The sequence below is a fragment of the Leptodactylus fuscus genome, chromosome 9 (assembly GCF_031893055.1).
Source record: "Leptodactylus fuscus isolate aLepFus1 chromosome 9, aLepFus1.hap2, whole genome shotgun sequence".
NCBI lineage: Eukaryota > Metazoa > Chordata > Amphibia > Anura > Leptodactylidae > Leptodactylus > Leptodactylus fuscus.
Window position 1 is genome coordinate 51,773,992 of NC_134273.1, and position 25,049 is coordinate 51,799,040.

At 43.4% G+C, this 25,049-nt stretch overlaps 1 protein-coding gene across 1 annotated transcript in view; it reads right to left on the minus strand.

Annotated features, from left to right (window-relative positions):
* Nucleotides 1–25,049, minus strand: part of DDR2 (discoidin domain receptor tyrosine kinase 2) — a 91,804-nt gene that overhangs the window by 34,060 nt on the left and 32,695 nt on the right. The window contains exons 3-7 of the mRNA XM_075286695.1: nucleotides 11,226–11,327; nucleotides 10,528–10,630; nucleotides 8,725–8,956; nucleotides 6,759–6,906; nucleotides 2,526–2,631 (exon numbers count right to left, since the gene is read on the minus strand). Of these exons, the coding sequence (XP_075142796.1) occupies nucleotides 2,526–2,631; nucleotides 6,759–6,906; nucleotides 8,725–8,956; nucleotides 10,528–10,630; nucleotides 11,226–11,301 (665 nt within the window). The 5' untranslated portion in view covers nucleotides 11,302–11,327. The remainder of the gene's footprint in view (nucleotides 1–2,525; nucleotides 2,632–6,758; nucleotides 6,907–8,724; nucleotides 8,957–10,527; nucleotides 10,631–11,225; nucleotides 11,328–25,049) is intronic.

The following is a 25,049-nucleotide window of genomic DNA, read 5'->3' on the forward strand; positions in this document are numbered from 1 at the left end:
TTTTTCAGTAATATGTGGATGAGATTTGATGATATCTGATTTGTGCACATACAATAAAGCAGTACACAATATAAAAGGTTAGGGTGCCATTACACATATGTTTTTATTCATGTTAAAGAGGACCTGTCATTGTGTCTGCAAAGCCCATATACCTTATCTTATATGTGATGTCACCCTAAAAAATGTTGGTGTTTTGATTATCCAAATCCATACAGCTATTCCAAAGATGTAAAGATGTTCATGTTTATACAAATTAGGGTCTAGGAGTCAAGTTGGCTATGAAACTGTAAGTCACATGATACACAGACACCACCCTGAAAGAAACCAAGAAACCACAGTAATATACGGCCCACTAGACAGTAACTGCATGAACCAAGCTTATATCTCTCCAAGCTTGAAGTGATTTAAATAAACAAAAGTTTTACAAGAACAACCAAGTGAATGAAATATCGGAAACTCAGCAGAAAAAAATGCAGAATTTTAGCTAAGGCCCCATGGCACCTCCCGCAGCAATAAAGCGCAGCACAACACGCTGGTTTTGGAGATCGTGGCGTGTCCGTACAGCGATTTTTACCGCAAAGTAGGCATAGGATTTGCTAGAAACCCATCCACTTTGCCTATACTGTAAAACGCCTCGATTTTTCCCATGGTGTTTCTGGTTAATCCCATCCACTCACTGACATGCGGCTTTTCCAGTGTTTTTTTCTGCAATATGTACCTGTGGAAATTTCATAGAAAAATGCAACAAAAAGACAATGTGTTTTCCCAGTTTTTTTTTTTCTGTATTTCTTTTTTTAGCTGTGGTTTGTACATGGGGCCCCAGCTTACCTGCCTGCTTACAGGAATTTTTTCTCAGCATATTTTAAGCGGAATGGAGGATTGTGTCCCTAAACGCTAATGTGAACTAACTGTAATCCCAAATTCACATGAAAGAGTTTCAGCCGGGAAACTTGATCCTTGCATTTACCGGATTTACTTACCTCAACAGTATGTCGGGAGAGGGACTGCTAGGAATACAGTTATCTATGCTGCTAGCAGTCCCTGCCTTTTAACAACGTACTACAATTAATACAGGGCACCATGTCCTTAAAGGGGTTGTCCCATCACAAGGATCCTATCTATACTGCTTGATAATGTGGCTGTAAGACTTTTCCTAAATACACTGCTTCAGCAAAACAGCTTTGTTTGTCCACTATCTTACTTTATTCATTTTTTTTTTTTACACATCCCTTGACTTATCTGGTCATAAGTCAAGTGATGTATCTGCTGCTCTGAGGGGGGAGGGAGGAGGGGCTAAGTACACGGGAGCGAGCCTGGAGGGGGGGGGTAGTTTACCCTTTGGGGGGAAGGGACCGCCAATACAGACTGTGCCGGCGTCTACACTCCCCGGCATCCGCCTCTCTATTACAGCGGATGCCGGGGAGTGTAGACGCCGGCACACATGCCTGCAACATCGCTATGTGCCTGCCCTGCATGAAGCCAGCAGCGGCAGGAGCGATGCTGCTATTCCAGAGGGGGGGGGGGGGGGCGGGCGAAGGAGCGGAATAACAGGAGCTCCTGCCGCTGCTGGCTTCATGCAGGGCAGGCACATAGCGATGTTGCAGGCATCTGTGCCGGCGTCTACACTCCCCGGCATCTGCCTCTCTATTACAGCAGATGCCAGGTCTGTAGTCGCACTGTGAAGGCTACACTGGTCTCACTAGCTATGAGCGTGCACGCAAGGTCAGCGGCATCTCGCCGCTGGCTTTGCATATGTAAACCCCGCCCACCAATGACGCAACAAAGCCGGAAGAAAGAAGAATTTACAGCAACGAAGACTGGTGAGTATGCAACGTGGGAATACCCCTTTAACAATTTACAGCTAAGATCCCACTTAGTGGGTCACAGCCAAAAAGCGCTGCAGAAAAGACCGCAGCAGAAATGCATTGGGTTTTTCTGAGCTTTTCTCAGAAAGTCCGCGGAATTTTCCTCTGCAGACTTTCTGCTTCTATTATGCCTGTACAGAAAATTCCAGGGTATCTGTAGGAATAACTGACCTACTGCAATTTGCAAAAACATTGCAGATTTTTTTTTATCCAAAAGCTCATCTACTTTGCAGGTAATATAAAACGTTGCATTTTTACGTTGTGGGGCGCTGGTTTTTGACGTAAACATGCATGTATTTTGGCTAAATACATGTGTAAAAAAAACACAACAAAATACACATCAAAATACACGTGTATTTTACACATGTATTTTGCCAAAATACACGCACGTTTACTCCGTGTGAATGGTCCCAAGACTCCCATTGACTTCAATGATATTTATAAACTTGGTCAACACTCAGGCCGATTTTCACAGCTGAAACCTGTTTATGTGAATGCAGGTAACCTTTTTTTTTATACACCATATTTTTGAATGATGTTAGTCATTTTCATTGGCATAGAAACAAAAAGCCCTTATGTTAGTACCAGTGAGAACAGCATATATAATGACATCCTTATTACTTCACATACTCTAATTGACCAGACAAAAATAAAACTCACCTGTAGCCAACTGCTCCATCATAAATGGTATCATTGAGGTTAACAATCTGTCCCTCAGGTAAGAGGAATTGTTGACCGCTTGGAGAATTATAAGATACCAATCCATCTAAACGTAAAGTCAGGAACAAAGTATGAATTGCATTTGTTTAACTGTATCAGTGATGGACAATTTGTATGTATAATAAATAGTTTAATCATTTTAATTGTATACGATATACATAATTCTATACGTCATTTTTATTTTTTTTATTTTATGTGTACAAGATTTGTCATGTGCTTACGCCTACTTTAAAGGCATTTACAAAAGTCTCACCACATTAGGCCGGGTTCACACAGGGTTTTTTGGTTTTTCGGAAAAAAAAAGAACTGACCGGCTCCCATTGATTTCAATGGAAGCCGTCTTTTTGGTCAGGATTTTGAGGCGTATACAGCCTCAAAATCCTGACCAAAAAACCCTGTGTGAACTTACCCTTGGCGAGATGCTCATTCTCCAGGCTGTTTCGCATCGCGATTTGGCCTGAAGACACTCCTTCCTGCCAACTAGGCCCATTCATTGGGCCTAATCCGGAGCAGAGTGCATGACTGGATCCCAATGCAGTGCACCGGCATTCAGTCGCGGCTACCCGTATTTTGGTCCGGAACCTGAGGCGGCCTCCACCTCAGATGCTGGACCAAAAAACCCTGCATGAACTTACCCTCACAATTTGGCAGGGAAAGTAGGTTTGGTTTATCTGTAGTAATCTTTGTGATGCATTTATGACATGCACATATTTAAAGTCCCAAAAATTCCAGGACATGGACAACACAAAAAAAAAAAAAAACGCTGTTGGAAAACCGTGGTGGGAACCCCATGAGGGTTTTCCCGCAGTACTTTTTAAAGAAAGTCTACAGAGTTTTCCTCTGTGGACTTTCTGTTTCAGTTATACCTATGGGGAAACCACCTGCGGTTCCATAGGTAGAATTCACATGCTGCGATTTCCAAAACTGTAACAATTTTGTAAGTTGTAGCATGTGCACATATTTTTCTGCAATGTGTGAATGGGTTTGCTAGATCCACTTTGCAGTGACTATAAAACGACACAGTTTTTGTTGCAGCATTTCTACCATGGTCAAAAACTAAAGGTTATGTCACATGGGGCCCTGTCCTTAACAGCAGTGGAATCCCAATGTCTTTGAGGTGTATTTGTCGAAGATTTCTTACGAATTTACTGTACACTTTTATATTAATTATCTGCATGTAAATGCCCCTCAGAAAAAAGATTCATACCTTGGCATGGAATTTTTATCTGGCATTTTCCTATAGATTGTATTATGGTATAATCGCAAAAGAAACACAGAAAAAAATGTAGCAAAAACTATGAGGGTGCATTGACACGGAGGAAAAGGGTCCATTCACATAGCGGAAAATGGTGAGGAATTTGGTGTGGAATTTTCCACTATGAAAAAAAAGCCTCCCATAGCTTTTTTTCCACTAGTGGAATTTTCCGCTAGTGGAAAAAAAAAAGCTAGCAGAACCCATTGAAATCAATGGGGGGGCATTCACACGGAGTAAGGTGCCGCTGATTCTGCCACAAAAACTCGTGGCAGAATCAGCACTGAAAAAAAGACTCACATTGACTTCAATGAGTTCCGTTTAACGCGCATAACACATTGAAATCAATGGGAGGCTTTTTAACCCATTGATTTAAATTTGTTACGCGCGTTAAACGGAACCCATTGAAGTCAATGGGAGTCTTTTTATCAGCGCTGATTCTGCCGCAAGTTAACTCCGCATATTACTCTGTGTTAATGCCCCCGGAGGCTTTTTTTCGGTGTGGAAAATTCCACACCAAATTCCTCACCATTTTCCTCCATGTGAATGGACCCTGAGGCTGATTTATCATGAGAGGATTTTTTAATGCAACTTGTTTCATGACTTATTTTTTACTTGTGTGTTTTGTTTTTTTTAACGATAAATGTATCAAAATGTCTCATTCAAGTCAATAAATTTGTCACAATTCTCCAGGCAGGACTGCTACTGAAAGACTTTGGCATTTATTTATTTTTTTAAACTGTCTTGAAATGTTGGCATGATTTAGATAGTACAAAGGAGGTGCAAAACATTAAAAAAAGGAGGAAGAGATTAATTAATTAAGCAAGCAAAAGAAAAAAAGTAGAAAATATGCCCTGTGCACATCTGATTTTGTATTCTGTCTTGGGAGAGGACCGCATGGAGACCCCGTGAACGGAATACAAACATATTCAAAGCACACGGACTCCATAGACTATAATGGGGTCCGTGTGCTTGCCTCGCACTGCCTGCACGAATCATGTCCGCATGATTTGTGCTGGCAGTACGCAGCAAGCACACGGACTATGGGGTCTGTGTGCTTTTACAGCACAGCACTTGTAATAGCGTTTGTATTCCGTACGGGGGGGGGGGGGGGAGGGGGGTCTCCATGCGGACACTCCCTGGATGGAATACAAAAGCAGATGTGAACAGGACAATAGGGAAAAGCATGCAGGAATTATGTCATAAAAGCAATGGTAAATCTGGCCCTATGCATGCACACAAAAACAATGTTAAAAATGTCCAAATACATAAGGAATGGTACAACTACTGCCATTTTTTTATCACAAAAATATCATACTAAAATCTAAGTGTGCTGTAAGCATTAACAACTTTTATTTTGGCATACAAAAATGTACCCAAAAAATGCAGTATATAGTGTGGGAATTTTATCAATACTGGTGTTCTGTATGCCAGTGTTTATTGAGTCCCCAACTGATCTGAGAAGACACTCTGGCATAGATTTCAGGTATAACTCATGCTAGCCTTTGGGTATTAATTAGGGTAAGTTCACGCGGGATTTTTGGATCGGAACCTGAGGCGGAGGCTGCCTCAGGTTCCGATCCAAAAACCGGCTAGCCGCGACTGAAAGTCGGTGCACTGCACCGGCATCCAGCCACGCACTCTGCTCTGGATTAGGCCCAATGAATAGGCCTAGTCCGGAGGAGGGAGTGTCTTCAGGCCGAATCGCAAGGCGACTTGACCTGAAGAATGAGCATCATGCTTCTTTTTTCCAGGAACCAGAAGAAATGGCTCCCGGAAAAAAGACCTGAGCAGCTCCTATTGATTTCAATGGGAGCCGTCTTTTTGGTCAGGGTTTTGAGGGGGATACAGCCTCAAAACCCTGACCAAAAAACTCTGTGTGAACTTACCCTTATAGTAAATCTTTAAGGCTGAGGTGTCCCTGCCCTGGCCAGGCTCCTTCTTCTTCTTGCACCACCCACTTTTGTAAAAAGTGGAGAGGGGGATGCAGAAGGAACAAGGTGGTGTACTACTGATTTAGGTTGCCTTCACACGGAGTTTACGCTCCACTCATTCAAACACATATACACGAGCGCTTCAAAACAGATTCCATTCACTTCAATGTGTGCCGGCTTACTGCACCACACATTGAAAGCAACGGGAGGCTTTTTAACCTATCCATTTCAATGTGTACGCACATTGAAGTGAATGGGATCTGTTTTGAAGCACTCGTGTATATGTGTCTGAATGAGTGGAGCATAAACTCCGTGTGCAGGCAGCCTAAGTCTGAGGCCTCACATTGCGGAAACGCAGCTTTTTTTGGTTTTTGGTTCCGATTTTGCTGCAGTTTGTGGGTTTTTTTAAGACCAAAGTCAGAAGTGGCTTGAAAAGGAATGGGAAATATAAAGAACGCTCTTAGACATTTTCCTCACGTTAAATCCACTCCTGACTTTGGATCAATAAAAAGCTGCATAATCTGCAACAAAAAACACAGCATTTCCACAACTCGTGGGTTTGGCCTAAAAGATTAGATGTGTCTCAATCCACGACTATTCTGATACTCTAATGTAGAAACTGGGTGAAATTATATGTCCATGTTCTACGCCTACCGGTGTGTCCTCTCTTACCTTTCCTCTTGACTGGACGTGTTTAAATATGTGTATCACGAGATAGTATTTCAAGACATTACTTTTATTTTGTTATACCTATATGTAAAATGCCAGTTTTTTCATAAGTATATTTGACCTGCTGAGACTTACAAAAAAGCAATGGATTTTGAAGTCGCTGCATGACCGCTGTGGATATTTTTCGCAATTCGGGTATGGGATTAGTCAGAATGGCCCCCGGCCTCAGAAACAAATAAACTAAATTGAAGCATTATAAATAACACTAAATTATTAGAATATTAGTAACTAGAGAAGCTTGATGCCATAAACTCTTACCCAACCAAACACAGCCATACAGCTCCACTCGTAAGCACACATTCATAGAATGGTCAGTCACTGGAATAAAACGCAAAAACCTGGCAATTATGGGGGGCTCCAGGTCCTTTAACACTATGTCATAAGGATTGACATTTCCTTCAAGAACCTGAAAAAGTAAATGAATAAATTATTTCATTAGAAATTGTCATTTAACAACAATAACCTGAGGAGTATGAGGAATGCTTTCTATTGAAAACACGGCTTTAGTCTAAAGCCCCACGGAAAGTCCTGCAGCAAAAAGCGCTGCAGGAAAAACCCTGGCGACAGCGCTTTGTGGTTGTTCCCAAAACGCTTTAGACAGAAAGTTTGTTACAATTATACCTATGGGGAAACCACCGGAGTTTGCATAAGCATGATTGATATGCTGCAATTTTGGAAATCATGGTGTATCTGCATCGTGGTATTTACCGCAAAGTGGGCATGGGATTCGCTAGAATTCCAACCACTTTGTCCTGACTGTAAAATGCTACGATTTCCTGCGGTGGCAAATCGTGGCATTTATGTGCCATAGGTTCCTGGCCTCAGGCTGAGGCCCCATGTTGAGGAAATGCAGCTTTTTTGTTGCAGATTTTGTTGTGTTTTTTTTTAGCAAAAGCCAAGAATGACTACAAAAGGAATGGGAAATGTCTAGGAATTACTTATACTTCTACCTTCTGCATAATACACTCGTGTATTTGGCTCAAAAAACTGCAACAAAAAAAAATGCATTTCCACAAGATTGGGCCTTAGCCAGAAATAGCTTGCAGAGGCACTGGGTTTATGCCTTTTTGGCCCTATTCTGGAAGCACTGTGACTGCAATGTACAGTATTGGGATGGGTAGTATTAGTCAGAGCAAAGAACTACTAAAGAGTGGATTCAGTTCTGTACTTCAGTGAGTGCTGTGCAATACTACATTTCCCATGCTAGAATTATGGTGCGATTATTGAGGAAACCCAGATAGGGCCATAAAGACCATGACAAAGCCATCAGTGGCGAAAAGCGCGTCGGGCGCATCAGTATTGCTGGTAGCAAGGTGTTATTTTATACAAAAGTCATTCTGATGTACACATGGGGAATACATAGATTCCTGTAACTGTAATTAAGTAAAGGTCTTGGAAGTGTTGATGGAAAAAGATGCTACTACAAAAGGGTTTTTACTTTGTAAAAGTAGAAACTATCTATTCCTAAATAGTGCTATTAAACTGTACCACATGTCCTGCAAAAAAACAAGCTATATCTTATGTTGCAGCTCAGTCAATTTAGGGGGTTTCACGGTGGAGAGGCTGCATACAGACATCGGCAGTTTGTTATAAAAATCAATTGAAATGAATGGGGTTTTAAACTAACCGGTGGTAGGCCGTCCCCAAGGCGTTTTTCCTAGAATTTCAGGGGACATAGATCTTGTAATAGATCTTATTAGAAAAAAAAAATGCTTTATTCATTATCAGACTGAGTTAATTTTTACATATAACTCTATGGAGAAGGGGGGAGGGATAGGCTGCTGGAAAGGACACTGGCATACTGCATTTGCTAAGCTGTACTACACTGACACATAAGAACTGTTTTAACTCTATTATCTAGTAAGACAATGTTCTACCATTGTAAAAAATGAGACGATAGATCAGTTACTGTCCTCTTACAGCCTGATGACTGGAGAAGGAAGCATTTTTTTTTTTTTTTTAAACAAACAAACCATATATTACATTATTTTATAGTCATCTGTATGAGTCATTTATAAGAAGTTGCTTCAAAATTGAAAGTAGGCTTTAAGATAGGCACCCATTGTATAACACCATTACTTAGGAGGGGGTTCCTATTATTTTTTGACAGAGGCTTTCACCTGACCCTGTACAGGCCATAACCTATATCTTCACCTTTTTAACCATAAGTGTAAATATTGGTGCAATATGTGTATAGTATAAAATTTACCATGAATTGCTATACCTGGCTTCCATGCCGATTTCGCCAGGAGATCCAGCGAGTTCCATCCCTACTGTAGTTGATTTTAAACATCTGAGCAAACTCATTTCCGTGTCCTCCTGCATGTCTACCCTGAGTGCCTACCAAGGTTATGAAATGGAGGACTCGCAAATCAATCTGGAGGAATTCAGTCAGTTCTTCTGGGTCTACTGGCATTTCTGGACACCAAGCTCCATCTCCTTCTTCTAAATCCAGCCTAGGAGAAAGTGAACGCAGCTAAAATTTGATGTTTTCTACATTTGTTTTTCATTCACCTGTGTTTTCTGTGATATGAAAAACTTCAATAAACATTTCAAATAACAGAAAATAACACATAAAATATGACATAAAATAAAATTAAAGTGAGATGGTTTCCATATAATATTTGTCACCTATTTGTCATCTTTTCAAACACATTTTTTCATAATAGTATAGAAATATTCCAGACTTTATCATGCTTGTAAAATGCTATGGCTTTACATCATCTCTAGAGCTAGATTATTTTTACACTATTGTAGAGGTTAATGAATCCTTTCATTCATCACCTATATCTGGAAAATGTGAAATCCTGGCTGTTTTACTGGGCCACTGTTTCTTTATATGAGTATGTTAAAATACTATACAGCATTTTATATTGGCTACTCCCAAATGGCATGTAATGAATACCGTATATTATTTTTTATTGCCTGGTATAGTTACTATATGTATTATAATCTGGTATTATATGCAAAAGTTTGCTGTTGGTTTGGGGAAAATATAGTGTTGAGAAATATAATACAGTATGTAGTGGACATGTTCATTCAATATAGAGTCTGAATAAGGGAGATTTGATTTGAGTCTGGGCTCATTCACATGGGGCAAGAAGGGAAGCATGCCGCTCATGGAAGAAAGCTGCCCTTTCTTCAGGCAGATTCCGCCCTGGCGTCCGCCTCGCAGCAGCACCCTCCAGACTAGGCCCATTCATTTGGACCTACTATGGAGCAGTTAGCCGCGACTATCGGAAGCCATGACAGTCGTGGCAGGCGCATTTTGTCCCGATTCTGACACGGCTTCCCCCGTCAAAATCAGGACCAAAATACTCCATACCGTGCCTCGTGTGAACTAGCCCTCTGAGGGAGTAGCATACCAGCCAGGGTTAAGAATAGACTTGATGGGCTGGTTAGAAGGTCCAGCTCTGTCCTGGGAGCCCCCTGGTGGGTGACAGAAGGATACTGTCTGTGGTGAGCTCCATGCTGGAGAATAACTCCATCCCATGTATGAGACTGTGATAGCACTGGGCAGTACTGTCAGTGACCAACTGCTTCACCTCAAGTGTGAGAAGGAGCTCTATTGGAGATCCTTCCTCCTAACCACGGTCAGGCTGTATAATAATCAACACCGAGCTAAGCAGAGATCACTCCAGACAGAGACCTGAATGATCCTGAAGTTGTGATACCCCTCCCCCCACTATGTTCTTTGCCTTTATCCTTTTATCAGTACCTACTCTCACTGTAATGCTTCTACCATGGAGCTTTTGTATTTCGTATTTTTCATGTATTATCTATGCTGCTATAACACACTGAATTTCCCCATGGTGGGACTGTTAAAGGATTATCTTTATATTCTTGATGGACTCCCCTAAATAGCAATTTATAGAAATCTGTTCTTTATATTAATGCTCCTAAATCTGTAATATAATAATCCCTATATGTGTAATAATATATGTGTAATAATCCTAAATCTGTAATATAATAATCCCATATGTGTTTGCAAATTGACGAAAAAATATACTGTATATTATCCAGTTACCTCCCATATTTGGCTGCAGTTGATTCTGACCATTGACTAGATGCTGTGATATCTTCATCTGGAATTTGCCTTCCAGTCATACCCAATGGGTAGCGACAGACAGCTGGAAATAAAAGACATGGTTCAGTGACATCTCTGTACAGTATGGTGTAGTATGCTGATCAAATATGTCACCTTACATAGGAACTTTGATATATATTGTTGTCTTCACTGCTTTGTATCTGTACATTACCTTATCATTGCACATGATGGGACACATTTAGTATACTGGGTTAAAGCTTTAAAATAATGTGCACATGTATAGGCTTTTGTTAAAATATTATTATAAACAATATCTAAATATAGACATTTTAAGGTCTAAAAGGCACCAACTTCTTAAATAAATTGGGGTCTAATATACAGTTAGGGACCAGATCAAAAGCTTTTGGAACAATAGATTTAAGTTTATTAATGCACATCTACTGTATTTCCAATATCAGAAAGTGCAAAGAGGGACCAAGAGACTTGGGCCAAAAGTAGGGAATGTGCCTCCAAAGGAGGGACACTTAGGAGGTGTACATGGACATGTTCACTTGTTTTAGTGCTACTTTCTGATATGGTCCTCATGAACTGAAAATATATAGGAAGTATAAAACTGCAAATACTGCTGGTAGTACGGTATGTATAAGGTATGATATTACCAGCTCTGTGATGCTCACCTGGGTTGACCTGTGATTCCACAAACCTCAATATGTGAAAAACTATTATTATAGTAATCTGTTTTTCAGCTATCATCTTTTAGCGGATGAGTTCAGAAAAACCTGCAGAAACATAAAAAAACCACACGAGTTTTAGCATCATTTTCTTGCCAAGCAGAGGTTGTATTCAGGTAATAGTAGAATGTTAAAGGACTGGAGACATTTTACCTCCTGTTTTATAAATTTAGGACCTTAGGCTCTAAATACAGTATGTACATTCAACACCAGCACTTTTTTTTTACTCTGCTGGTAACAGCAGCTCATATCACCATAACTATACTAGATATCACCAAGACTGTAAAATCTGCTCAGATAGAAGGTATACATTGAGGCTGCCACAGAATGTCTATTCTTTTGATCAATCAGAGCATCAGAACAATTGCTATTAACCCTTAGCTTTAGGCCCTAATTTCCAATAATTTTTTTCATCATTACTTTACATAAACATACATGTTTTCTGTCAACCAAACCAGTGCTTGCTCTTTGCAGAAAAAGTTGTAGTTTTTAATGCCTCCATTTTGGGTTACATAAAACGTATTTGCTAACCTTTAACTCTTTCTGGGTAAATAATAATAATAATAATAATAAATATTCTGTATAATAAAATATCTATTTATTTTTTATTTTATTTTTTTAGTGGTGCCATAAGTTTTCTAATACATGCAAACTGCAGAATTCTATTTGCATTTGTCCTAATTCACGTCAATAATCAAATAAAAATGAAAGGTCCCTTTGAACCATTTTTTTAATTCAATTACTGATACATTCCTTTAAAAATTATCTGTATTATTGTATTCTCTATGAATTAATTCATAAAAGACGCAGCCTAGTTTGATACTTAAAGGGTTTGTTTCCCTTCTCCCTCTCACCAGCTTTCCTGCTGTATTTTTTTCTCATCTCCTGTATTCTTCAACAAGCTGATGGGCGAGTTTTGACTGTTTAATGGACAGGACAGTAGATATAGACATTGCCGTACCATGATAGATTATTTATTACAATAACTAAAAATCTATAACAATGCACAACAAATAACATGCACATTACATGTATATTACATGTCACAGGTTTGGAGAGAAAAAAACTCAAAACTTGCTGTCAGGAGAGAGTAAATACTGTTATCTTTGTATTTATTTATAGAGACAACAGGCACTGAGCCGGCCCGCTGTTCACAGGGTTTAACATAGCCTTTCTACTGCCTTAGGCGAACTATAGAAAGGTACCCCCCTCAAAAAAGATACCCACCCAGCTGTCTTTGGTTACAATATATAACCCCCTTTTTCTGGCACATCACACAGTATATGACCCCCATTTTCTGGCCCATCACATGGTATATGAACCTTTTTACTGGTTCATCACAACATATGACCCCCATTTTTTTTAAGCTACTCACACGGTATATGACCCTTTGGGTTTTTTTGGAAGCCCCCTCCCACTCTATATATGACTAGAGATGAGCGAACAGTGTTCTATCGAACTCATGTTCGATCGGATATTAGGCTGTTCGGCATGTTCGAATCGAATCGAACACCGCGTGGTAAAGTGCGCCATTACTCGATTCCCCTCCCACCTTCCCTGGCGCCTTTTTTGCTCCAATAACAGCGCAGGGTAGGTGGGACAGGAACTACGACACCGGTGACGTTGAAAAAAGTAACCCCATTGGCTGCCGAAAACATGTGACCTCTAATTTAAAAGAATAGCGACGCCCAGGTTCGCGTCATTCTGAGCTTGCAATTCACCGGGGACGGAGGTTTCCGTCCAGTTAGCTAGGGCTTAGATTCTGGGTAGGCAGGGACAGGCTAGGATAGGAAGGAGAAGACAACCACAACAGCTCTTGTAAGAGCTAAATTCCAGGGAGAAGCTTGTCAGTGTAACGTGGCACTGACGGGCTCAATCGCCGCAACCCAGCTTTCCCAGGATCCTGAATGGAATACACTGACAGTGTATTCCCGTATACCCCATATATACACCCCAAATCCCCATTCCAACGGTGTGCCCCCCCCCCCCCACCTTCACCTCAGAAATACCCTGCAAGTCCCCTAGCAATAGGATTGGGGCTATATACACCCACTATTTTTGCTACTGCCATATAGTGCCATTGTCTGACTGGGAATTCAAAGAATATATTGGGGTTACAAATACCCTCATTTCTTGCTACTGCCATATAGTGCCAGTTTCTGACTGGGAATTCAAAGAATATATTGGGGTTACGTGCACCCACAATTTTTGCTACTGCTATATAGTGCCATTGTCTGACTGGGAATTCAAAGAATATATTGGGGTTACAAATACCCTCATTTCTTGCTACTGCCATATAGTGCCAGTTTCTGACTGGGAATTCAAAGAATATATTGGGGTTACAAATACCCTCATTTCTTGCTACTGCCATATAGTGCCATTGTCTGACTGGGAATTCAAAGAATATATTGGGTTTACGTGCACCCACAATTTTTGCTACTGGTATATAGTGCCATTGTCTGACTGGGAATTCAAAGAATATATTGGGGTTACGTGCACCCACAATTTTTGCTACTGGTATATAGTGCCATTGTCTGACTGGGAATTCAAAGAATATATTGGGTTTACAAATACCCTCATTTCTTGCTACTGCCATATAGTGCCAGTTTCTGACTGGGAATTCAAAGAATATATTGGGGTTACGTGCACCCACAATTTTTGCTACTGCTATATAGTGCCATTGTCTGACTGGGAATTCAAAGAATATATTGGGGTTACGTGCACCCACAATTTTTGCTACTGGTATATAGTGCCATTGTCTGACTGGGAATTCAAAGAATATATTGGGGTTACGTGCACCCACAATTTTTGCTACTGCTATATAGTGCCATTGTCTGATTGGGAATTCAAAGAATATATTGGGGTTACGTGCACCCACAATTTTTGCTACTGGTATATAGTGCCATTGTCTGACTGGGAATTCAAAGAATATATTGGGGTTACGTGCACCCACAATTTTTGCTACTGGTATATAGTGCCATTGTCTGACTGGGAATTCAAAGAATATATTGGGTTTACAAATACCCTCATTTCTTGCTACTGCCATATAGTGCCAGTTTCTGACCGGGAATTCAAAGAATATATTGGGGTTACGTGCACCCACAATTTTTGCTACTGCTATATAGTGCCATTGTCTGACTGGGAATTCAAAGAATATATTGGGGTTACGTGCACCCACAATTTTTGCTACTGGTATATAGTGCCATTGTCTGACTGGGAATTCAAAGAATATATTGGGGTTACGTGCACCCACAATTTTTGCTACTGGTATATAGTGCCATTGTCTGACTGGGAATTCAAAGAATATATTGGGTTTACAAATACCCTCATTTCTTGCTACTGCCATATAGTGCCAGTTTCTGACTGGGAATTCAAAGAATATATTGGTGTTACAAATACCCTCATTTCTTGCTACTGCCATATAGTGCCAGTTTCTGACTGGGAATTCAAAGAATATATTGGGGTTACGTGCACCCACAATTTTTGCTACTGCTATATAGTGCCATTGTCTGACTGGGAATTCAAAGAATATATTGGGGTTACAAATACCCTCATTTCTTGCTACTGCCATATAGTGCCAGTTTCTGACTGGGAATTCAAAGAATATATTGGGGTTACGTGCACCCACAATTTTTGCTACTGCTATATAGTGCCATTGTCTGACTGGAAATTCAAAGAATATATTGGGGTTACGTGCACCCACAATTTTTGCTACTGGTATATAGTGCCATTGTCTGACTGGGAATTCAAAGAATATATTGGGGTTACGTGCACCCACAATTTTTGCTACTGGTATATAGTGCCATTGTCTGACTGGGAATTCAAAGAATATATTGGGGTTACGTGCACCCACAATTTTTGCTACTGGTATATAGTGCCATTGTCTGACTGGGAATTCAAAGAATATATTGGGGTTACAAATACCCTCATTTCTTGCTACTGCCATATAGTGCCAGTTTCTGACTGGGAATTCAAAGAATATATTGGGGTTACGTGCACCCACAATTTTTGCTACTGCTATATAGTGCCATTGTCTGACTGGGAATTCAAAGAATATATTGGGGTTACGTGCACCCACAATTTTTGCTACTGGTATATAGTGCCATTGTCTGACTGGGAATTCAAAGAATATATTGGGGTTACGTGCACCCACAATTTTTGCTACTGGTATATAGTGCCATTGTCTGACTGGGAATTCAAAGAATATATTGGGTTTACAAATACCCTCATTTCTTGCTACTGCCATATAGTGCCATTGTCTGACTGGGAATTCAAAGAATATATTGGGTTTACAAATACCCTCATTTCTTGCTACTGCCATATAGTGCCAGTTTCTGACTGGGAATTCAAAGAATATATTGGGGTTACGTGCACCCACAATTTTTGCTACTGCTATATAGTGCCAGTTTCTGACTGGGAATTCAAAGAATATATTGGGGTTACAAATACCCTCATTTCTTGCTACTGCTATATAGTGCCATTGTCTGACTGGGAATTCAAAGAATATATTGGGGTTACGTGCACCCACAATTTTTGCTACTGCTATATAGTGCCATTGTCTGACTGGGAATTCAAAGAATATATTGGGTTTACAAATACCCTCATTTCTTGCTACTGCCATATAGTGCCAGTTTCTGACTGGGAATTCAAAGAATATATTGGGGTTACGTGCACCCACAATTTTTGCTACTGCTATATAGTGCCATTGTCTGACTGGGAATTCAAAGAATATATTGGGGTTACAAATACCCTCATTTCTTGCTACTGCCATATAGTGCCAGTTTCTGACTGGGAATTCAAAGAATATATTGGGGTTACGTGCACCCACAATTTTTGCTACTGCTATATAGTGCCATTGTCTGACTGGGAATTCAAAGAATATATTGGGGTTACAAATACCCTCATTTCTTGCTACTGCCATATAGTGCCAGTTTCTGACTGGGAATTCAAAGAATATATTGGGGTTACGTGCACCCACAATTTTTGCTACTGCTATATAGTGCCATTGTCTGACTGGGAATTCAAAGAATATATTGGGGTTACGTGCACCCACAATTTTTGCTACTGGTATATAGTGCCATTGTCTGACTGAGAATTCAAAGAATATATTGGGGTTACAAATACCCTCATTTCTTGCTACTGCCATATAGTGCCAGTTTCTGACTGGGAATTCAAAGAATATATTGGGTTTACAAATACCCTCATTTCTTGCTACTGCCATATAGTGCCAGTTTCTGACTGGGAATTCAAAGAATATATTGGGGTTACGTGCACCCACAATTTTTGCTACTGCTATATAGTGCCATTGTCTGACTGGGAATTCAAAGAATATATTGGGTTTACAAATACTCTCATTTCTTGCTACTGCTATATAGTGCCAGTTTCTGACTGGGAATTCAAAATGCGCAAGGCTCCCGGAAAGGGACGTGGACGAGGCCGTGGGCGAGGTCGGGGGAATGGTTCTGGGGAGCAAGGTAGCAGTGAAGCCACAGGGCGTCCCGTGCCTACTCCTGTGGGGCAGCAAGCATTGCGCCACTCCACATTGCCAGGGTTGCTTGCCACATTAACGAAACTGCAGGCTACAAACCTTAGTAGGCCCGAGAACCAGGAACAGGTCTTGCAATGGCTGTCGGATAACGCTTACAGCACATTGTCCAGCAGCCAGTCAGACTCTGCCTCCTCTCCTCCTATTACCCAACAGTCTTGTCCTCCTTCCTCCCAAAATTCCCAAGCTTCACAGAACAATAACCCCAACTGTCCCTGCTCCCCAGAGCTGTTCTCCGCTCCTTTCATTGTCCCTCAACCTGCCCCTCCACGTCGCGATTCAACGAACCTAACAGAGGAGCATCTGTGTCCAGATGCTCAAACACTAGAGTCTCCTCCATCTCCGTTCGATTTGGTGGTGGATGACCAGCAACCCACCCTCATCGACGATGATGTGACGCAGTTGCCGTCAGGGCATCCAGTTGACCTGCGCATTGTGTGGGAGGAGGAGATGAGACAGGAGTTGGAAGAGGAAGTGGTGGATGATGAGGACACTGACCCGACCTGGACAGGGGGGATGTCAAGCGGGGAAAGTAGTGTGGATGTTGAGGCAGGTGCAGCACCAAAAAGGGTAGCTAGAGGCAGAGGCAGAGGTCAGCAGCTTAGGCGAAGCCAGGCCACACCCGGAATCTCCCAAGATGTTCCAGTTTGTACCCAGCCCCGAAAAACTACCACCTCGAGGGCACGTTTCTCGAAGGTGTGGAGTTTTTTCAAGGAATGCGCCGAGGACAGATATAGTGTTGTCTGCACAATTTGCCTCTCGAAATTGATTAGGGGCTCTGAGAAGAGCAACCTGTCCACCACTTCAATGCGCCGTCATTTGGAATCTAAGCACTGGAATCAGTGGCAGGCAGCAACGGCAGGACAAAGGCCACCTGCCGTTCACGCCACTGCCACTGCCTCTGCCTCTGCCACTGCCACTGCTGACTGTGCTGGCGATACACTCCAGAGGACGAGCCAGGACACCACTTCATCTGCCTCCGCCACTTTGTTGACTTCTTCCTCATCCTCCCCTGTTCCTGTCTTATCTCCTTCTCCTGCACCATCAAAGGCACCATCAGGCGCTTCTTTACAACAACCCACCATCTCTCAGACATTGGAGCGGCGGCAGAAATACACTGCTAACCACCCACACGCGCAAGCCTTGAACGCCAACATCGCTAAACTGCTGGCCCAGGAGATGTTGGCGTTCCGGCTTGTTGAAACTCCTGCCTTCCTGGACCTGATGGCAACTGCGGCACTTCGCTATGCCGTCCCTAGCCGTCACTACTTCTCCCGGTGTGCCGTCCCCGCCTTGCACCAGCACGTGTCACTCAACATCAGGCGGGCCCTTAGTTCCACGCTTTGCACAAAGGTCCACTTGACCACCGACGCGTGGACAAGTGCATGCGGACAGGGACGCTACATTTCACTGACGGCACACTGGGTGAATGTAGTTGAGGCTGGGACTGCTTCCCAAACTGGCCTGGTGTACCTCATCTCCCCACCTAACATTCCTGGCAGGGACACGAGAAGAACACCCCCCTCCTCCTCCTCCTCCACCGCCTCCTCCTCCGCCACCGCCTCCCCCTCCGCTGTTAGATTGACCCCAGCTACGAGTTGGAAACGTTGCAGCACTGGCGTTGGTAGACGTCAGCAGGCCGTGCTGAAGCTGATCAGCTTGGGGGACAGACAGCACACTGCCTCCGAGGTGAGGGATGCCCTCCTCGATGAGACGGCAATATGGTTTGAGCCGCTGCACCTGGGCCCAAGCATGGTCGTTTGTGATAACGGCCGGAACCTGGTAGCAGCTCTGGAGCTTGCCGGACTCCAACATGTTCCATGCCTGGCCCACGTCTTCAACCTAGTGGTGCAACGTTTCCTAAAGAGCTACCCCAATGTTCCAGAGCTACTGGTGAAAGTGCGGCGCATGTGCGCCCACTTTCGCAAGTCGACAGTAGCCGCTGCTAGCTTAAAATCTCTCCAGCAACGCCTGCATGTGCCACAACACCGGCTTTTGTGCGACGTCCCCACACGCTGGAACTCAACGTTTCAGATGTTGAATAGAGTGGTTGAGCAGCAGAGACCTTTGATGGAATACCAGCTACAAAACCCTAGGGTGCCACAAAGTCAGCTGCCTCAGTTTCTCATCCATGAGTGGCCATGGATGAGAGACCTTTGTGACATCCTACGGGTGTTTGAGGAGTCCACAAGGAGGGTGAGCTCTGAGGATGCGATGGTGAGCCTTACAATCCCGCTCTTGTGTGTTCTGAGAGAATCCCTGATTGACATCAGGGATAACTCAGATCACACAGAGGAGTCAGGGATAGCATCCGATCCGTCACAGCTGGAGAGTAGGCCCACACATCTGTCCGCTTCATCGCGTTTAATGGAGGAGGAGGAGGAGGAGGAGGAAGAAGAGTTGTCCGATGATGTGATGGTGATACAGGAGGCTTCCGGGCAACTTCGAATCGTCCCATTGTTGCAGCGCGGATGGGTAGACATGGACGATGAGGAGGAAATGGAGATTGAACTTTCCGGTGGGGCCAGAGGAGTCATGCCAACTAACACTGTGGCAGACATGGCTGAGTTCATGTTGGGGTGCTTTACAACCGACAAGCGTATTGTCAAAATCATGGAGGACAACCAGTACTGGATCTTTGCTATCCTTGACCCCCGGTATAAAAACAACATCTCCTCTTTTATTCCGGTAGAGGGGAGGGCCAATTGCATCAATGCTTGCCACAAGCAATTGGTGCAGAATATGTCGGAGATGTTTCCAGCATGTGACGTTGGCGGCAGGGAGGGCAGTTCCTCCAGTAGGCGACCAAGTTCTCACCGGTCCACACAAACAAGGGGCACACTGTCTAAGGTCTGGGACACCTTGATGGCACCCCCTCGCCAAAGTGCCGCCACGGAGGGTCCTAGTGTCACCTGGCGTGAGAAGTATAGGCGCATGTTACGGGAATACCTTTCCGACCACAGCCCTGTCCTCTCCGACCCCTCTGCGCCCTACACGTATTGGGTGTCGAAGTTGGACCTGTGGCTTGAACTTGCCCTATATGCCTTGGAGGTGCTGTCCTGTCCTGCCGCCAGCGTCCTATCTGAGAGGGTGTTCAGTGCAGCCGGTGGCATCATCACTGACAAGCGCACCCGTCTGTCAGCTGAGAGTGCCGACCGGCTCACTTTGATAAAAATGAACCACCACTGGATAGAGCCTTCATTTTTGTGCCCACCTGTGTAAAGCACCCCAACATGAAACTCCATGTCTGTGCTCAACCTCTCCAGTTCCTCCGCATCCTCATACTCATCCACCATAAGCGTTGCACAATTCTGCTAATACTAGGCTCCCTCCACCATGATTTCCCCCAACTCTGCTGGTTAGAGGCTCTCTCCACCCTGATTTCCCCCAACTCTGCTGGTTAGAGGCTCCCTCCACCCTGCTTTCCCACATCTCTGCTGGTTAGAGTCTCCCTCCACCCTGATTTCCCACAACTCTGCTGGTTAGAGGCTCCCTCCACCCTGATTTCCCCCAACTCTGCTGTTTAGAGGCTCCCTCCACCATGAATTGGTCCAAACTGGGGGTTTTAGAGGCTCCCTCCACCATGAATTGGTCCAAACTGGGGTTTTTAGAGGCTCCCTCCACCATGAATTTGCCCAAACTGGGCTGTTTAGAGGCTCCCTCCACCATGAATTGGTCCAAACTGGGGTTTTTAGAGGCTCCCTCCACCATGAATTGGTCCAAACTGGGGTTTTTAGAGGCTCCCTCCACCATGAATTGGTCCAAACTGGGGGTTTTTAGAGGCTCCCTCCACCATGAATTGGTCCAAACTGGGCTGTTTAGAGGCTCCCTCCACCATGAATTGGTCCAAACTGGGGTTTTTAGAGGCTCCCTCCACCATGAATTGGTCCAAACTGGGGTTTTTAGAGGCTCCCTCCACCATGAATTTGCCCAAACTGGGCTGTTTAGAGGCTCCCTCCACCATGAATTTGCCCAAACTGGGCTGTTTAGAGGCTCCCTCCACCATGAATTGGTCCAAACTGGGGTTTTTAGAGGCTCCCTCCACCATGAATTGGTCCAAACTGGGGGTTTTTAGAGGCTCCCTCCACCATGAATTTGCCCAAACTGGGCTGTTTAGAGGCTCCCTCCACCATGAATTTGCCCAAACTGGGCTGTTTAGAGGCTCCCTCCACCATGAATTGGTCCAAACTGGGGTTTTTAGAGGCTCCCTCCACCATGAATTGGTCCAAACTGGGGGTTTTTAGAGGCTCCCTCCACCATGAATTTGCCCAAACTGGGCTGTTTAGAGGCTCCCTCCACCATGAATTGGTCCAAACTGGGGTTTTTAGAGGCTCCCTCCACCATGAATTGGTCCAAACTGGGGGTTTTTTAGAGGCTCCCTCCACCATGAATTTGCCCAAACTGGGCTGTTTAGAGGCTCCCTCCACCATGAATTGGTCCAAACTGGGGTTTTTAGAGGCTCCCTCCACCATGAATTGGTCCAAACTGGGGTTTTTAGAGGCTCCCTCCACCATGAATTGGTCCAAACTGGGGTTTTTAGAGGCTCCCTCCACCATGAATTTGCCCAAACTGAGCTGTTTAGAGGCTCCCTCCACCATGAATTGGTCCAAACTGGGGTTTTTAGAGGCTCCCTCCACCATGAATTGGTCCAAACTGGGTTTTTTAGAGGCTCCCTCCACCATGAATTGGTCCAAACTGGGGTTTTTAGAGGCTCCCTCCACCATGAATTTGCCCAAACTGGGCTGTTTAGAGGCTCCCTCCACCATGAATTGGTCCAAACTGGGGTTTTTAGAGGCTCCCTCCACCATGAATTTGCCCAAACTGGGCTGTTTAGAGGCTCCCTCCACCATGAATTGGTCCAAACTGGGGTTTTTAGAGGCTCCCTCCACCATGAATTGGTCCAAACTGGGGTTTTTAGAGGCTCCCTCCACCATGAATTTGCCCCAACTCTGCTGGTTAGAGGCTCAATTCACCCTGATTTTCAAAACAAATGTTGGTGCCAACCTCAACTTACTACAAGGGCCAAATTCACTGCTGGTGACAAGCTCTCCTCACTCCAAGTGCCAAATACACATGTTTCAAGGTGTTTTCCTACTGTCAGAGAGGTGGTATTGAGTGTGTAAAGTGTGTAGTTGTTAGGCTGTGATGTTGGGGTAATAGAGGGTCTTTGGTGTGTTAGATGCCCCCAGACATGCTTCCCCTGCTGTCCCAGTGTCATTCCAGAGGTGTTGGTATCATTTCCTGGGGTGTCATAGTGGACTTGGTGACCCTCCAGACACGGATTTGGGTTTCCCCCTTAACGAGTATATGTTCCCCATAGACTATAATGGGGTTCGAAACCCGTTCGAACACACGAATAGTGAGCGGCTGTTCGATTCGAATTTCGAACCTCGAACATTTTAGTGTTCGCTCATCTCTATATATGACCCAACTTTTTCTAGCCAATCCACAGTACATGACCCCTTTCTTATGGCCTCCCCACAATATGTGACCCCTTTTTTGCCCCCCACTTAGTATCTGATCCCTTTTTCTGGCCCTGAGAGCAATGAGAATGGGGCAGAATGTGCAGTGTTCAGACTTCAAGTTCAATCAAAGCTTCACAATGATTTTTTTTTTTCAACTCACCCATTTGACAAGTGGAATGGTAACAGTTTTAAGTTTAACACTAAATTATAGGAGCAATACATTTCCATAGTTACAAAAAAAAATAAGGTGTTCGCCACTAACAGCTGTGGCGGTACCAATCTCTGCTGTTAACAAAGCAGTAGTTGCCACGATTAAAAGCAACTGTGGCATCTGAAGTACGTAGAAGCCATGAGTACTGCCATCTTTTACTGATCGCTGCCCTCCGGGACCTCAGCAATCGGTTGCCATGACAGCTGGTAGCCTAATGAAAGCTCCCAGCCTGGTCATTGCCAGATTTCTATTACATGCTGCAGCGTGTAATAGAACTGAATGAGTTTTGGATTTACTATTGACTGCAATCAGACTCCCTAGGGTTTAAGGACCTTAGTAGGTCTGAATGTAAAAGTAAAAGAAGATTAAAAAAAAGTTTTTAAAAGTATAAAACCTCCCACAAAAGTTGAAATCACCCCCTTTCAGATCATATATAAAAAAATATAACAAAAGTAAAGATAAACACTTATCCTCAAACATGCCTGAACTATTCAAATATTAAAATCTCATATGGTGAACATGTCATTTTTACCACACAATGAACGCTATAAAAATTAAACCCATAGAAATTGGCGCAAATGCATTTTTTTCCAATTTCATCTCATTATGAATTTTTTTTTCAGCTTCCCAGTACATTGTACATGATATTGAATGGTGCCATAACAAAGTATAGTTTGTCCCGCAAACAATAAGCCATTATGCGACTCACATAATATTCATAATATAATATAACATACTCACAAAATACGTACAGCAGATACATTAGGGTTTCCAAAACCAAATTATACCTACGAAAACGCTGGCGGTTTCTCAAAAGGTATAATTGAAGCAGAAAGTCCACAGAGGAGACCTCTGGAGACCTCTGCGGACTTTCTGTGAAAGCGCTGCAAGAAAATAACACAATGCATTAGCGCCATGGTTTTTCCCACAGGGTTTTATTTTTGCTGAACCCTATGTGGGGCCTTAGCCTTAGGGAGATAACTGCCATTGTGAAGTCCACTCCCAGTTCTCTTTACTCAGTCAGCACTGCATTGCTTCTGACCGCTACAAGTAGAAGAAGGAAAATCGGTGAAAAGTCTTCACACTTCACACTGTATCTGTTTTGCAATTCCAGGGTTTTACTCATACACATAACAAGGTGTAGAGTAACGCTGCGCACTAAATTTAAGGAAAAGGGCTATCCTGATAGGGTACTGAACTCTGCACTTACAGAAACTATCCAACCTTCTACCACATAAAGGGCAGCAAACCGAAACGATTGCCTTTCATACATACATTCCACCCCTTTGCCTATAGAATTCACCATGCCATTCGGAAGCATTGAGGGATCTTACAAATTTATTCGTTTCGAATAGCTGCTCAATATTCGACTATTCGATCAAATATCGAACCCTAAAAATGCTTCGTTTCAGGGGAACCCACCATTCGAATCAGGAGGGTCACCAAGTCCATTATGACACCACAGGAAATGATGCCAACACCTCTGGAATGCAACTGGGACAGCAGGGGAAGCATGTCTGGGTGCATCTAACAAGCCCAAGTCACTGTTTTACCCCACCCTCACAGCCTATCAACTACACACTTTCCACACTCAAAAAAACCTCTATCAAAGTGGGAAAATACCTGGAAACCTTCTTTCTTCCCCAAATGGATGGACAGAAACCCAAATTTAAGCTAAAGAAACATTAACAAGCACCCCTTTAAATCACGTTGCCCATGACAACCACAGATGGAATAGGCAATGGGAAATCCAAAAGCCCCCACCCTTAACTGTCATTGTGGATGTGTGTGTGATGTGGTAAGACCTTCCACAATTAACTTTTCTGGCCCTTAACGTGAGCCCTTCCAAATTAGGTTAGAGGCCCTTAAGCTGAGCAACCAGCAGAGATTGAGGCCCTTTAGGTGACTTCAGCCTCTTACCAGCAGAGTTTTAGGCCCTTTAACTTAGTTCATCCTTGCACCAGCAGAGTTTTTTGCCCTTTGGGTGAGTTGAGCCTTGCACCAGCAGAGTGTTAGCCCCTTTAAAATTCCGACACCAGATTTAACCAAGCTTCACCATCATCATCCTGCTGAGATGGAGCCACTAAAGGAAACCTTGCCTTCAAAGGCATGTTCTGGAGCTGCGACTGAGCCAAATCTAAACACAAAGTCCTTTGGAACTGAACAAAATTCACCAGCAGTGTTTTTGCCCCTTAGAGTTGAGCCTTGCACCAGCACGTGTCCCGTAACATCAGGCGGGCCAGTACACTCCAGCAACGCCTACATCTGCCTGAAGCACCAGCTGTTGTTTGAGGTCACCACACGCTGAAACCCTAGATACCGTATGTTGAGCAGAGTGTGTGAGCAGCAGAGACCTTTGATGGAGTTCCATCTACAAAACCCAAGGGTTCATCAAAGTCAGCTCCCTCAGTTTCTGCACCATGAGTTTCCATGGGTGGCAGACTTATGTGAAATACTATCCCATCCTTTCCATTGGACAAGAAACATTAGCATGCGCTCATCACAATTGCTGATATGACAGCTGCGTTAAGCAGGGTGCAGGGTACAAC